Consider the following 13,853-nt stretch of genomic DNA (forward strand, 5'->3'; position numbering starts at 1 on the left):
GCCGCCAGGGGCCACTCTGGGTTTGCTTTGTTTAAGCGTCCTTTTGGTTTGTTCTTGTCTGTCATGTCATTTCTTCTTGTAATCAGTTTGATTAGTGTCACCTGTTTAAATTAGTATTTAAGGTCCTACTTTGTGTTGTTTGTTGTGGGTTTATTCTTGATGTTAAACTGTTCTTCATGGTTCTTGTTATTGTGTGTCAAGGTTTGTTTCTGTGTGTGTCATTGTTTGTTACATGTTTAGCTTTCAGTTACCATTATCTTTTGTCTGCATGAGCAGTAATTTTTAGTTGTACTGTACACAGTGAAGGGTGACTTACTGTATTTAGATGTTGTGACAAACTTGCATGTGTGCTTGTAAGTGCTTGTTGGTTTCAATTCAATTTTGATTGAGCTCTGAAGAATCATGGCCCGCATGAGGAAGGGAGTGACTCAAGAAAAATAAACATTTCTTTAATCGTGTATTGTGTGTGAAGTCCCTGGCAGAGACTTATGTGGCGTCTGTGAGCCAAATGTCCCATAAAAAACTTTGCGAAACTTGGCAATGATTGCAGACTATGGGAAATTACACACTGTGCGTCTACTCCAATTGTTGTACTGTTGCTTGAAGCCGGTTTAACTTTATCAGAGTTTTTGAAAGTCGTTACTCCAAAATATATAAAAAGAAATCAGCCATGATCCACGATTTTAAGATAGCTATGAAAAAGCTTTTTGGCACTATATGTTTCTTTAGTGACATTACGTTTTTTTTGTCATTTCTCACGGTTATGACCATTGTCAGGCTCTTTTTTTGTTTGCTGCTCTCTTGTGGCTCATTAGTGTCAATGTACAGTATGTAACTCATTCTAGTCCAAGGTCTAAACTCTGTAGATTTTAATATACTTTAACTTACCTAAGATATTGTGATTGCAGAAAAATTAATTAATTAAAAATTTAAATTGACTGTGGAGTAAATCACATTAGTGATAACAACTAACAATGTTTCGAACCATCCATCCCTTTTCTACAGCTTAGTCCTACGCGGGGGTGCGGGTTGCGGGGTGCGGGGGTGCGGGGTTGCTTGTGCTGGAGCTCTCTACTGGGGTTCACCCTGGACAGGTCGCCAGTCCAACACAGGGTACTAACAATGTTTAGGAATGGAAAATCTAAGTGTTACACTGGCCTTTAGATTAGTGAGTAGTATTAATCCTACTTAATGTTACATGTTAGAGTTTCATTAAATTAAAGAAAATAAAACGTGAAAAACTATAGTTTCTCTCGATGATTCGTAATTGTTTCTTCCATTTGAGGCCCACCTACCGGAAGTAGCCGTTAGCTGGAAGCGGAAGAGGAACGACAAGTTGCGTGCGAGAGGAGAACGTCCAACGTTACTAAATTCGTCGTGTTTATACCCACGTAAAAACTAACCGTTTTTTTAACATCGAACATTATCGGATACGAGATGATGTTCAACAGACAGACGAGCCTATGGATGGGTGATGTATGTTTTAAGTAGTTTGTTTCATTACAGTTACCTTAGCGTTTGCTAGCTAGGCGCAGTGGCTACATCATTAGCTTGGTTGGAGTTAGCCCTTTACTTCACCGTTGGTAAAGATGCGACTATTTCCTTATTGTTGGTTTGACTTGGTTTAAAATTCTATCAGTGTCCAGTCTTACAAACTGCATTTTATTAAGTTGCAGGAAAGCTGCCTATTAACGACCGTTAGCCAGCTAGGCTAACACTGTAGGAAGCTAGCGTGTGCAACGGGCTTGAAGTTCTTGTAGTTCACACGTGAAATTCTAGTTTATAACTGCCATCTGCTTCGTTAGACGCGTTCCTTGTTGAATGACGTAGTGCGCCCTGGATTTATGGACGATTCCAAGTTTCAAATGGAGCTAAAAGAACAAAGTGGAATGGAGACAGGCCCTTAAATAATTTGGGGGGACCTGGAACCAGATTCAAAGCAGAAAGCAGAAAAACAGCACGATAGCAGCGTGTTCCTATATTATATGGGGCTATCGCTAATAATAACAATAATAATAATAAAGGAAGCCTAAGGAACTGCTAATGATGACAGTATTGATATACGTCCTAATGCTGTAGGCATAAGCTGGTAAAAAGGTTTCATTACTACCAGCTGTGATTTTGTGATTCATTATTCAGTTATTATTTTATATAATTATTATTAATTACACCAAAATAATTAAGAAATTAGTTTGAAAATATGTGTACATGAAGCCGTTTCTTTCTGCTGAGCACATCTGTACTAGACTTGTATTACTGTAAACACGTGGAATGTGATGAATGTAAATGTTTTTGTTTAGCTGGATCCATACATGGATGAAAACTTCATCAAGCAGGCGTTTAGTGCTATGGGAGAGTCACCATTTGGAGTCAAGATCATCACTCACAGGATAACAGGGTAGGTTAAATGCAGCACCTCACACTGTACTGTGCAGAAGTGGCCCACTGCAATCATCAATGAGGCATAGTCCCTTTCGCGTGTCCCCTCGCAGTTGCTTGTGTACAACATCTGTGCACTTAACTATGCATTTGTTAACAGACTTTCATGGCAATATGGACCAATTAACAATTTTCACCAACACACTGCCTAACATAAAAATATACTAATAGAAAATAGACTATATTTACTCATAAATAAGATGTCTGAAGTGGTGAATCACACTGAAGTACATGCTTATTGATAATTTCCTCTGTATAGTCCAGAATTTCTGCTGCTGAAATATTGCATGGTCCAACTTGGACATTCTGTGTGCGGCTGATTTTCAAGCAAATGAACACCTACTTTTAGCAGAATGTTTGTAATTTACTTATATTGTCAAGTGAGTGTATAACTCGGCATCTAACCGTGTACTGTGTGTTTGGGCCACACCATCGTGACAAAGAAAATACATCTATTGCAGTGGCTAGTAGTTGATGTTGTAGTTTATATAGCCAGTGATTTGTGAGTGCCCTGACATTTCTGTCCCCTCATGCAGTGGTTCTGCAGGATACTGTTTTGTGGAGTTGGCAGATGAAGCAAGTGTGGATCGCTGTGTCCAAAGACTTAACGGAAAACTGGTTCCTGGATCAAACCCGGTTAGTTCTGTGGTGTTAATACTTACTCAGAAATGCTACCCATACCAATATTTTCCTATGTATTGCACTGTAATATTTTTCTTACAAATACATACAATTTAATACTGCACTTTTGACTGATTTATGCTGTTAAACAGTATACAATTGTTGACTTGGCGGTGGATAGTGGAGCTCAAATAGTCTTGGTCGTCCTCTGGACAAAAATGCAGTAGAACAAGGTAGTTATGAACAACATTTGAGCCAACTAATTTGCTACTTGTGTTGCTTTCTCCAGCTTGAGATGTCGCTCACGATTTAAAACACATTAATAAGCAGCAATATTTCAAAACAATTCCTTATACAATTAATTGTTGTGTATTGTAGTAACAATTCTAGCGTTAGTGTTGGAAATCATTCAGGCTTGATGTGTATAGTTCAAAGCTTTAGCCTGTTACTAAAGGTGAATTGCTATTGGCCAAGCTATTGGACTCCCCTCTCCACCAGCCTATACCTGCTGCTGAAGGTGGCTGAGAGGCTGCTTGTACATGAATGTACTTTGTTTGAAGCTGGTGAATAGAGTCTCTGGTAGGAACTAACTGAGGAATGGGCTAATGGCTGGTCTGGGTGGTGGAGGTATGTAAACCAAATTAACAATAACCACAATAACTCCACTCTCTATTTCCAGCAATATCAGAGCTATAGTACACATCTTTGATGTTTGAGGTTTGCTCAATGTGTATTTTCTCTTCTCCTGTACAGCCCCGGAAGTTTAAGCTAAACTATGCCACCTATGGCAAACGGCCAGAGGCAGGGTAAGCCACGCGTTGACTCTTACTTTGCGTGTTGTTGTTTGTCGTCATCTAAAATTAAAAGTGGTGCCAATCTAAGAACACAAATGAGCTATTTCTAGATCAGTAAAAGTCCTCACAAGTTCAGTTTACCTAACCCACACAATAGTGGAGCGTTTGAACAGTAGTTACAGATTTCAGTTATAGATGCGGTCTATGTCCAGCATCCTTTTGCTTAAGAACAGTAAAGATTTGAAGGGAAAACTATTTTGAGCTTAGATTTGTTTTCTTTTTTCAGGCCAGAGTTTTCAGTGTTTGTAGGCGACTTGGCCTCAGAGGTGGACGACTTCCAGCTGCACCAAGTTTTTAAGAAGTTCCCCTCCTGCAAAGGAGCCAAAGTCGTCACTGATCAATATGGATACTCCAGGTATGTCTGTTCATGTTCACAGACCAGCCAGTGATTGGCTTGTTGAAACATATGTATGGTTTACCATGGGGTGATTTTGTTTAAGAATTAAACTACACATTGTTTAACTTCTCTGGTGTGGTGTGTAATTCTGTTAATATTTCGAAGACTTGGATAGGAGTGTTGGACGTTGACCACCAGTACCTCATCTATTTTCGAACAAAGGCTGAAGAAATGTTTTCTTGCGGGCTTATGCTAAAACTATTGTTTTCCCCATATAGGCTAAGCAAGAGCAACTCACAATTCAAGTGATGCTACCTCATGTTAAAAGTAAAACAACAAGTTTCAGTTCTACCATAATAATACCCATTATATTCTGTTTCTCATTACGTGGCTATTTATTGCCAAGTATGTAGTTTGCGCTGGTGTGGACAGGAGGTGTAACTGTTGTTTGACTTACAGAGGGTATGGCTTTGTCAAGTTTGGGGATGAGAGTGAGCAGAAGAAGGCCATAGAGGAGTGTCAGGGGACGATGCTCGGGGGAAAGCCGCTCAGACTTAGTATTGCTGTAGCAAAGAGGTGAGTAGCTGACAGTGACCTACAGTAAACTCACCAATTATCATATGAATGCTTACACAATGAGCAATGGTACAAAGTTTCAGAAATGCATTAGATATTTACTTCAATTTGACAATGTCCTGATAAAGTTGTTTTGTATGTGCCTCAAATTCTATCTGTACTGTGAAACTGGTTCATTTTGTGTTTTCTAATGCTGGTCCAGTTAGATACTGAATAAAGATTTCTTAAACTTTGATCTTATTAAAGAAGAGGAAACACTTTAATGAGTGTTCTTCATTGTCCTCCTTATTTTGCAGCCAGAAGATGAGTAGCTATCATGGGGGCCAGGGCCAGAACTACCAGAGCAACTACAACCAATCTCCGTCTAGTTACTATGGCGGCCATAGCGGTGGGGGCCAGGGAGGTTACTACTCACAGTGGGGGGGCTATGACCAGTACAGTGGCTACAACAGTGGCTACAACAGCGGCTATAACAGTGGCTACAACACGGGATACAACTATAACTATGCACCTTATGGGTACCCCCCACCAGGCCACATGATGCCCCCACCTCCCATGGGGATGCCACCGATGTCCTCTGACATGTCTGGTGCTATGGAGGTGAGTGAAACACTGACAAGGCAGGTCGTGATATTTGCTTTACTACTTGTTGTTAACACATTTCATCTTCAGCAGGGTCATGAAGAGACTGATGTTATAGAGGAGGATAATGCAGAAGGTAAAATAGTTTCTGTTGTTGTTTCTTTTTTTGTAATGAATATTGTCAGTGGTACAGTGGACTTGTTGTGGTCCGTTAGTACAGCTTGGTGTAAAAACCACAGTTCCACAACTAACTGAAACTTGCTGGCATTTAGGAGCTGCTCCAGCTGAGCTCAGTTAACTGAAAATTAATACCTGAATTGTTGGCATCACCGATTCTTTCCGTCCCACTGTCTTCTGTCGATCTCCTGTTGCTAAATGTGCCTGTGGGTCCCTCACTACTGTACTGACCCAATTCAGTGTTGGGCCACTTGAGCATTTGCACATTTATATGACTAGTTTCTTACACATTTTATAGTTGTGTAAGGTCTTAAACCTTACTTTTGTAAAGTGCCTTGACATAATTTTGTTGTAATTTGGCACTATATAAATAAAATTGAACATGTGAGCTAATGAGCTGAATTTAGGAACTGTAGTACTGTCATTCAGAGCTTCACGAGTCAATCATATTTTGCATATTTTTCAGAGCCCATCCCTGAATGTGATGTGGAACAGTGGAATAAAGACTTTATGCAGCGCAGTGAAGAGCTCTACGATGCCATGATGGACTGTCACTGGGAGCCCGTGGACTCTGTTGATTCCTCCACCCCACCCCTTTCTTGATACATTGACTCCTTTATAGCTCCCTAATGGCTGAATATTTAAAAATGTTTTTTTAATCGTTTCATATTCTTCTAAGAGTCAAAGCTACCTTAACATGTTTACGGACAGTTTACTGTCTCTTAAACATGGTTGATGCTACATACACAATACTAGTTTCTATTCAAACCTCTATTCAATGTACATTGAATTTTTGAGTTGATTTAAATTTTACCATGTTGGTAAATTACAGAAAGCTGGTCAGTAATCAGTGAAGTTATTGTGCAGTCCACACTGTGTAGTATGATGTCTTGAGGATGTGGCACGGTCAGTGTTTGGCCAGTGATTAATATTACAGATGAACAAACATGCGTTAGCTTTGGTTTATTAATGCTGAAGTTGTCACCAGCATTAGAATTAATATAGCCCCATCTCTTTAGAAACAAAAGTAAACAATACCTTTACTGTGTTTTTCTGTCTTTTATGGATTAATTTTTAACATATGATGTTTTTAATGAAGGATTGTTCCTTTTTTTTCCCCTCCAAAATGTCTTGACGTTCTAATTGTAAGAGTACGAAGATGAATCAGAACTGTAATTTCTAGCCTCTTTCCAGACACGTTTCTGAATAACAAATGATCCGCAGAACTCTCAAAATTTCTGAGGATGATTTATTTGATCACACACATCCTGTTAGCTCTGATTTCCCACTATCTTCTGGTTGTTTTTCTTTCTGCACATATTTAATAAAAACAGTTAGAAAATGTTTTTTTTTCCCCACAGAGAATGCTGAAAGCTCAAAGCCCTGCTGTAGCGCCACCGTCTCTTGACCGCGGATGTTGGCTCAACAAAGGCAGTAATGCTGAGAACGTTCTATTCACTGAGCATAAATTTATCTTAACTACTTTATTGTGAGCGTCACCCATTTGTCTCCTTCCCTATAAATCAGCTTTGAGAGCAACATTGTCTGCCTTGGTCAAGGTCAATGAAATGCTGTAACGTCGTCAGTGAGACAGAGTGCACAGAACCACTTGTTGCCACTCTGATTGACAGGCACAGGTCCTGCAGCAGCTGGTTCTCAGCCCAGATACAGCACAAAGGTTGTGGCTATTTATACCCACACAAACACGCTCACATATCGGCAAAGCACATTGCATCTAAATTCACATAACTGGTCACTTTAAATTGTGCACTTTTCTGTAACGTTGGTCTATAAGCATCAACTGATCAGAAACCCTGTGACACGTCGACGTCAAAGAATCAGTCATTACTTCACCATTGAGTCTTATTATTAGGAGTAATGTGACACTTACAGGAGACACAAGACTGGGCAAGAAGATGTCCTTGATATTTACGTGTGTGCTCCAAGAGAGGCCATGGCTGAGAGAGGAGCAGCAGTTATGGGTCGATTGTCTGCTAGGTCTGAAGCTGCAACTATCTCACTGTTTAATCCTCAGTTTATTTTTGCCAAAGCTAGCCAAAGGTGGAGAATAATGATCGCTAGAGAAGAGGAAAGCGAGAAGTCGACTCTTCAGCTGCACTGGAGCTACTGGCAGACACAGTAAACTTCACTGACTCAGCACAACGGTCTACTAAAGAATTTCACAGTTGGATTTCACAGGGTGGATGTATTTTCAGTTATTGGAATGCTACAGACTCGGCTTCACGTTAGTCTGTAAAGGTCTACACACAGATGGTCACGCCAGAGGATTTCAGCTGTTTTGACATCTGGAATAACTGTACTATCAGCAGTGAAGAGCAGTCTGTGTGGATTGTTTGATACCAACCAGACTAGCAGTCATGTGCTAGCATAGCGTATACAACCTTATTGCATGAGGCAGTGAAGTGGTTAAACTACACATTCACAGTCAACAGTGGTTGACTTTGATATTTGCGATCTAGTCACAGTTGTTGTGGGTTCAGATGGTTCTCTACACGGTGCTGGTGGTCCTGACGGACCTGGCAGCCCGGCTCCTGGGCAACACCGTGTTCCGGCGGCACTTCCACCTGCTGCTGTCTGCAGTGGTGACGTTCGGACCTGCGCTGAGTCTCTGGGTGTCCCCGCACAGCGTCTTCGCCAAGAGGGGTCACGTCCTCTACAGGTGAGGCTGCCTCCTGGTGCTGATCTGCCTGAGACTGCATGTTACATGAGTCATGAGTCATTGAGCAAAACAAAATAAGTCCTGACACGGTCACGTTTCCTCCTTTAGAACTATGTCATTTAACCTCTGTTCTCGTCCATCTTCTGTGTCCAGGACGTTCCTGCGCTCTGGTTGGGGCTGGACCTGCATCTTTGTTGGCGCCTTTGTCTTCCTCCTCTCTTTCTCCATCCGCCAGTCGCTGGCTCTCTCCATCCGTCACCTCTCCAGGCTTGGCTTGGCTGGTGGACTGTGGTTTGCTTTCTGCAAACTTCTGGACCTTCTGGACAACGCCACAGGAGACTGCTACGAACCTTTAGCCGCGGGCCTGGAGGTATCCAACGGCCAGCCTCTGCTGGTGTTACGAGAGGGGGAAAGCAAGTCCCAGTGCCTGAAAGCTGGGATGCTGTGGAGAGGATATGATGTTTCACAGGACGTCTTCCTTCTCTGTCTCTGCTGCCTGCTGTTGGCAGAGGAAATAGCCGTGTTTGGCCCTTATCTGAGCTTGGGAGGGTTCCCAGACGCTCCCCTGAGGATCCTCTTCCTCTTCTGTGTCCTCTTACTTGGGCTCTGGATCTTCCTGCTACTCTGTCTCTTGGCTTACTTCCCTGAGTTTCCCACTCAGTTACTAGGAGGTGCGCTAGGCTGTCTGAGCTGGAGGGGACTGTATAAGGTGTGGTACCGCCTGGAGCCCAGCTGGTGCTGCCCTGGCAGGCCTGGACTGGGGCTACTTATGACCAAGACCAGCACTGAAGAGAACTTACAAATTCGCAACAACTGCTTCACAGCTACGGCGACGGAGATGAACTGAAAAAAAGGAAAATGAATACATTAGGTAGCCTTAATTAGAATTTTTGTCTATGTAAGATAATAATAATAATATTTGTATTAAGCAGGTTGCTGGTGATACTTCAGTGTTTTAACGTTCTATAAAAGAAGAAAAACAAAACAAATCAAATGAATGTCACTGGTTAATGATTGCTCTTCTGATATATATTGATATGTCTTATACCAGAGTGTGACCAGATCTTTGCTGATTTACATGGAGCTGTTGCCTGCTGTCCTATTTCTGCCCTGCTGCTGACACCTGCTGGTGTAAGTGGTTGAGAGAAGTCTGTCTCTAATTACAAGCCAAGTGTGAAATGTCAGTGCACACAATATGAGATAGTTCATTCAGAAATACCTATTTTGTGTGTGTGTGTCTTTTGAGAACATACAATATCCAGGAAGATGGAAAATTATATGAAGAACATATAGATAAAAGTAAAGAAGTAAATCACATACAAAACATACAAATACATTACAGGCAGCGGCTTAGATCACTTTATCAAACCATGACCACAGTAAATCAATAGGTTCATACAGAGAATGTTTTATCTACCAGAATTATAGTTTTGGAGCCAGACTTGATGGGAATCCATTGCCACAAACAAAAAACATCTACCACAGCAGACAAACAGGACAGGATCACATGCAGTGATCAAGAGATAAGTTACTGTCTCATCAGTGACCTGAGCCATTTCCAAATGAGCTTTATCAAATAGGAACATTTTGAGCTACTTCATATGAAACTATGAGGTGTAATGGTTGGTAATATAGGTTGTTATGATCTACTGTATAGTGTTGAATGCATAGTCTGTAGCTAAAAAAGAGAATTAGTGACTTTAACCAGAAAAGAACCAGAGCTGTCCAGGTCATGGTTGAAAGCAGGAGCAGTTTAAAAAAGATTGGCTGTAATCTTTACCTCACTTTTCCAAATATGTCCAGAAGGTATTTTAAAAACCTCACGGAGCTAAATGTAGGTAGAATGACAGAATGAACCAAAGTAACCCCGAAGCTTGTTTTCTCTCGTGGGAGTGTTGAAATAAGCTCTTATCTCCTTGGCTGCTATCAGGCTGAAAGTGCCTCTGATAGTGTGACCAAACACAGTTTGTGTTGTCTGTCTTTGCTGCGGGATGAGGTGAGGTCAGGCAAGGTACCACAGAAAAGGTTTATTAATAACCATCACACCCAGAGTATTAATACACTGCACACATGCTTAATACCAAAACAGTGAGAGAACAATAGTGAATTCAGCTTTCGGTAAACTCATCGAGTGGACTCATTGACTTTCGACAAGTAGTTTATGGTTTTATGAAACAAGCAAGATGAGTCACGTCCAGTTTGAAAACCTCTATCATAAAATCATTTCATTACATGCAGATACTGTAATAAGTTCCACGCCTAATAGCTGCGGTAATGCTTGGTGTTGAGGAAGGAGCTTTGGTCAATTCTTAGTGCTTTTGAGTCCAAATCCTGTCTCAAATGTGCAGAACTAATGAAACCACCTCACATCTCACTGGTTTGTATGGCTGGATTTACAAATCAGCCAGTCACTATTCATTTCTTTGAAGGCTGTTTATTTGCAACACTCGTTTTTTCACTCAAGCCTCAAGGAGGATGGAGGGCGTCATCACAGCTGTCACCGACAGGTGAGGAGCGTTTGCTGACAGGAATCCAACCACATGTAACTCGAGCAGCTGACACTGTTTACAGTATACCTAAAGCCTGAATAAGCTAAGAATGGTATAATGAGACGTGAGTCAATTTAGTGACCTGAAAGGCAATTTTGTCTCGCTGCTCTAACCACTTTCTGTCAAGACGATTGTACAGAATTGTTTGTTAAACCCAAACAACATCTGCTTAAGGAACTGGAGTCACAAGAAAAATGCAAGCTGACCTATAAGACTGTTAAAAACTTCATCTAACACTATTTCTAAACTCCAAATAGTTCACTAGACACGTCTATATTGTCAACTAAGTAAAAGAATGTTCTTATGCCTCAAGGTAAATCCACAGCATCTTTATTGAGTAGAGACTCCAAATGATTTGTCCAGTGGTTACTGTAGCAGGTTTATTTTGATGATAGGACCATCACTCTACTGCAGGAGTGAAGGCTTGGTGCTGATGGATGGAGCCTGCCTACAGCAGGTGCAGGTATAAGGGTGGGAGATTTTCCAAGAATCTCAATGCGTACAGTGAATGAAGGCCTTTAAATAGAAGGCTGATTAGTCGATTCAGTGGCTGTTATCGAGCATAGCAACAGATTTACCATATTATGATTCAAATTTAAATTCACTTTATATAGTTACCTTGGGGAGGCCATGAAGGAGGACTATCGCTTGGCCTTAAAGAGATTCTGGCAAACCGTTTGACGCCTTAGGAGGGGAAAGCAGTTCTTCACCAGCTCTGTTTTCAGTGAAGGTGGGGAGCTGTTGACCTCAACTGGGGATGTTATTGGATGGTAGAAGGAGTACTTTGAGGATCTCCTCAACCCCTTCGACACGCCTTCTGCTGAGAGAGCAGAGGTGGACTTGCCCATCACCCAGGCAGAGGTCACCGAGGTAGTTAGTAAGCTCCTCGGTGGCAGAGCAGCGGGGGTGAATGAGATCCGTCCTGAGTACCTCAAGTCTCTGGATGTTGTGGGGCTGTCTTGGGTGACACGCCTCTGCAACATCGCATGGACGAGGGGGACAGTTCCTCTGGACTGGACAACCGGGGTGGTTGTCCCTCTTCACAAAAAGGGGGACAGGAGAGTGTGTTCCAACTATAGGGGGATCACACTTCTCAGCCTCCCCGGGAAAGTCTATGCCAGGGTACTGGAGAGAAGGATTCGGAGCAGGAGCTTGGTTCGCATTGCCAGCAATAAGTCAGACCTGTTCCCGGTGCATGTTGGACTTCGGCATGGCTGCCCTTTGTCACAGGTTCTGTTCATTATTTTTATGAACAGAATTTCTAGGCGCAGCCAGGGGCCGGAGGGGGTCTGGTTTGAGGACCATAGGATAGCATCTCTGCTTTTTGCAGATGATGTTGTCCTGTTGGCTTCATCGGGCCAGGACCTCCAGCGTGCGCTGGTGCGGTTTGCAGTTGAGTGTGAAGCGGCTGGGATGAAAATCAGTTCCTCCAAATCTGACCGGAAAAAGGTGGTTTGCTCTCTCCAGGTTGGAGGAGGGTTCCTGCCCCAAGTGGAGGAGTTCAAGTATCTTAGGGTCTTGTTCGAGAGTGAGGGAAGGAAGGAGCTGAGCCAAAAGGCAAAGCTCTTAATTTACTGGTCAATCTACATTCGTACCCTCACCTATGATCATGAGCTTTGGGTCATGACTGAGAGGGCAAGGTCACGGATACAAGCGGCCGAAATGAGCTTCCTCTGTAGAGTGGCTGGGCGCTCCCTTAGAGATAAGGTGAGGAGCTCTGTCACCCGGGAGTGGCTGCTCCTCCACATCGAGAGGAGCCAGTTGGGGTGGCTCGGGCATCTGGTCCGGATGCCTCCTGGACGCCTCGCTGGGGAGGTGTTCTGGGCATGTCCCACCGGTAGGAGGAAAACCCAGGACACGCTCGAGAGACTTTGTTTCTTGGCTGGCCTGGGAACTGTCAGGTTTTGGTCTCGTTTTTAGTTTTATTTTGAAAGGACTTAGGTTGTCATCCATGTTGTCATGTTTTGGTTCTAGTTCCTGTTTTACTTTTGTGGACTTCCTGTTTTCACCCAGAGCACATGTTTTGTTATCTCCGGTTCATTAAGCACACCTGCCAGTTGGTAGCAATCAAACCCGATCCACCTCCTCCAGCACTCAGTTGCTGGAATGTGGTCTCAGTACCACATTCCAGCGTGACTAGTATAGCTTCCTTGTTTCCTGATCGCATCCGTTATTGACCACCGATTCCTGCCTATTCCTCATCTGTACCTTCGCCTGGATTTTTGTGGTAACATTCTGACTGTCTGACCTTGATATGCCTGCCTAGCCCTAGTCTGTACCTCTGCCGAGCTAACCTGTTTACCGGACCCCTGCATGTTTTCTGGTTCTGATCTTGCCTGCTTCCTTTTGTGCCTTTAACCTGAGGTTTAACGTGTATGACCTGGATCGCCTGACTACGCTTGAACAATAAACGCTGTCTGTTAACCATACACCTGGTCTGCACTGTGCATGTGGGTCCGACACCTGCAGAAGCCTGACAGGAACGCCTTAGGGTCCCACTGGAAGAGCTGGAGTCCGGGGAGAAGGAATTCTGATTTCTCTATCCACCACTAGCATAGAGTTGCTCAAACAACAGGCATGACCTTGTTGACCTTTTGGAAACAGGGGGCATTAAGACTGAATGTCTCTAAACACTACCTGGATATTTATACTACACATGTAATGTTTCATGAGTCAAAATCATATCCAAAACCCCAAAAGAAGCAGTCTTTTGGGGTTTTGGATCTGATTTTGGTTCACAAATCAGATGAGACCTGAAACAAACTTGATCTTTAGTTACCCTCTTTAACCTCCACAACCCCTTTAACTAACAATTAAAGACAATAGACCACAGTTTGTGGTTTTTGACAGGGCAGCAACAAAGAATAAGCAGCAAGGAATTTTACATTTCATACCTTTCCTGTTACACCCTGCTTGTCTCATCTCATCCTAACAGGCAATCAATGGAACCTGGTTTCTGTCCATGGCCAGTCCACACTTGGAAAAGGAATTCAACACATGAGATGACCAAAAAAAACAACGAGTGGCTGAATTAGAGA

The 13,853-nt window shown here is 42.6% G+C and overlaps 2 protein-coding genes across 3 annotated transcripts; both read left to right on the forward strand.

Moving 5' to 3' along the window:
• The first annotated feature begins 1,297 nt into the window (after positions 1–1,297).
• Positions 1,298–6,932, forward strand: trnau1apb (tRNA selenocysteine 1 associated protein 1b). Of its 2 annotated transcripts, none has more exons than XM_029131734.3 (9): positions 1,298–1,476; positions 2,301–2,398; positions 2,976–3,075; positions 3,814–3,866; positions 4,141–4,269; positions 4,711–4,827; positions 5,124–5,427; positions 5,500–5,545; positions 6,053–6,932. In XM_029131734.3, exons 1-9 carry the CDS (start codon positions 1,438–1,440, stop codon positions 6,187–6,189), a joined length of 1,023 nt encoding a protein of 340 aa, XP_028987567.1. In that variant the 5' UTR covers positions 1,298–1,437; the 3' UTR covers positions 6,190–6,932. The 2 variants fall into 2 exon arrangements, with proteins under 2 accessions (XP_028987567.1, XP_028987568.1); XM_029131735.3 differs by having other exon boundaries at positions 5,503–5,545.
• A 142-nt stretch (positions 6,933–7,074) lies between these two features.
• Positions 7,075–9,484, forward strand: fitm1l (fat storage inducing transmembrane protein 1, like). Its single transcript, XM_029131737.3, has 2 exons — positions 7,075–8,266; positions 8,420–9,484. The coding sequence occupies exons 1-2, from the start codon at positions 8,088–8,090 to the stop codon at positions 9,111–9,113; spliced, it is 873 nt and encodes a 290-aa protein (XP_028987570.1). The 5' UTR covers positions 7,075–8,087; the 3' UTR covers positions 9,114–9,484.
• Positions 9,485–13,853: the final 4,369 nt, after the last annotated feature.

This window comes from Betta splendens, chromosome 17, assembly GCF_900634795.4.
Source record: "Betta splendens chromosome 17, fBetSpl5.4, whole genome shotgun sequence".
NCBI lineage: Eukaryota > Metazoa > Chordata > Actinopteri > Anabantiformes > Osphronemidae > Betta > Betta splendens.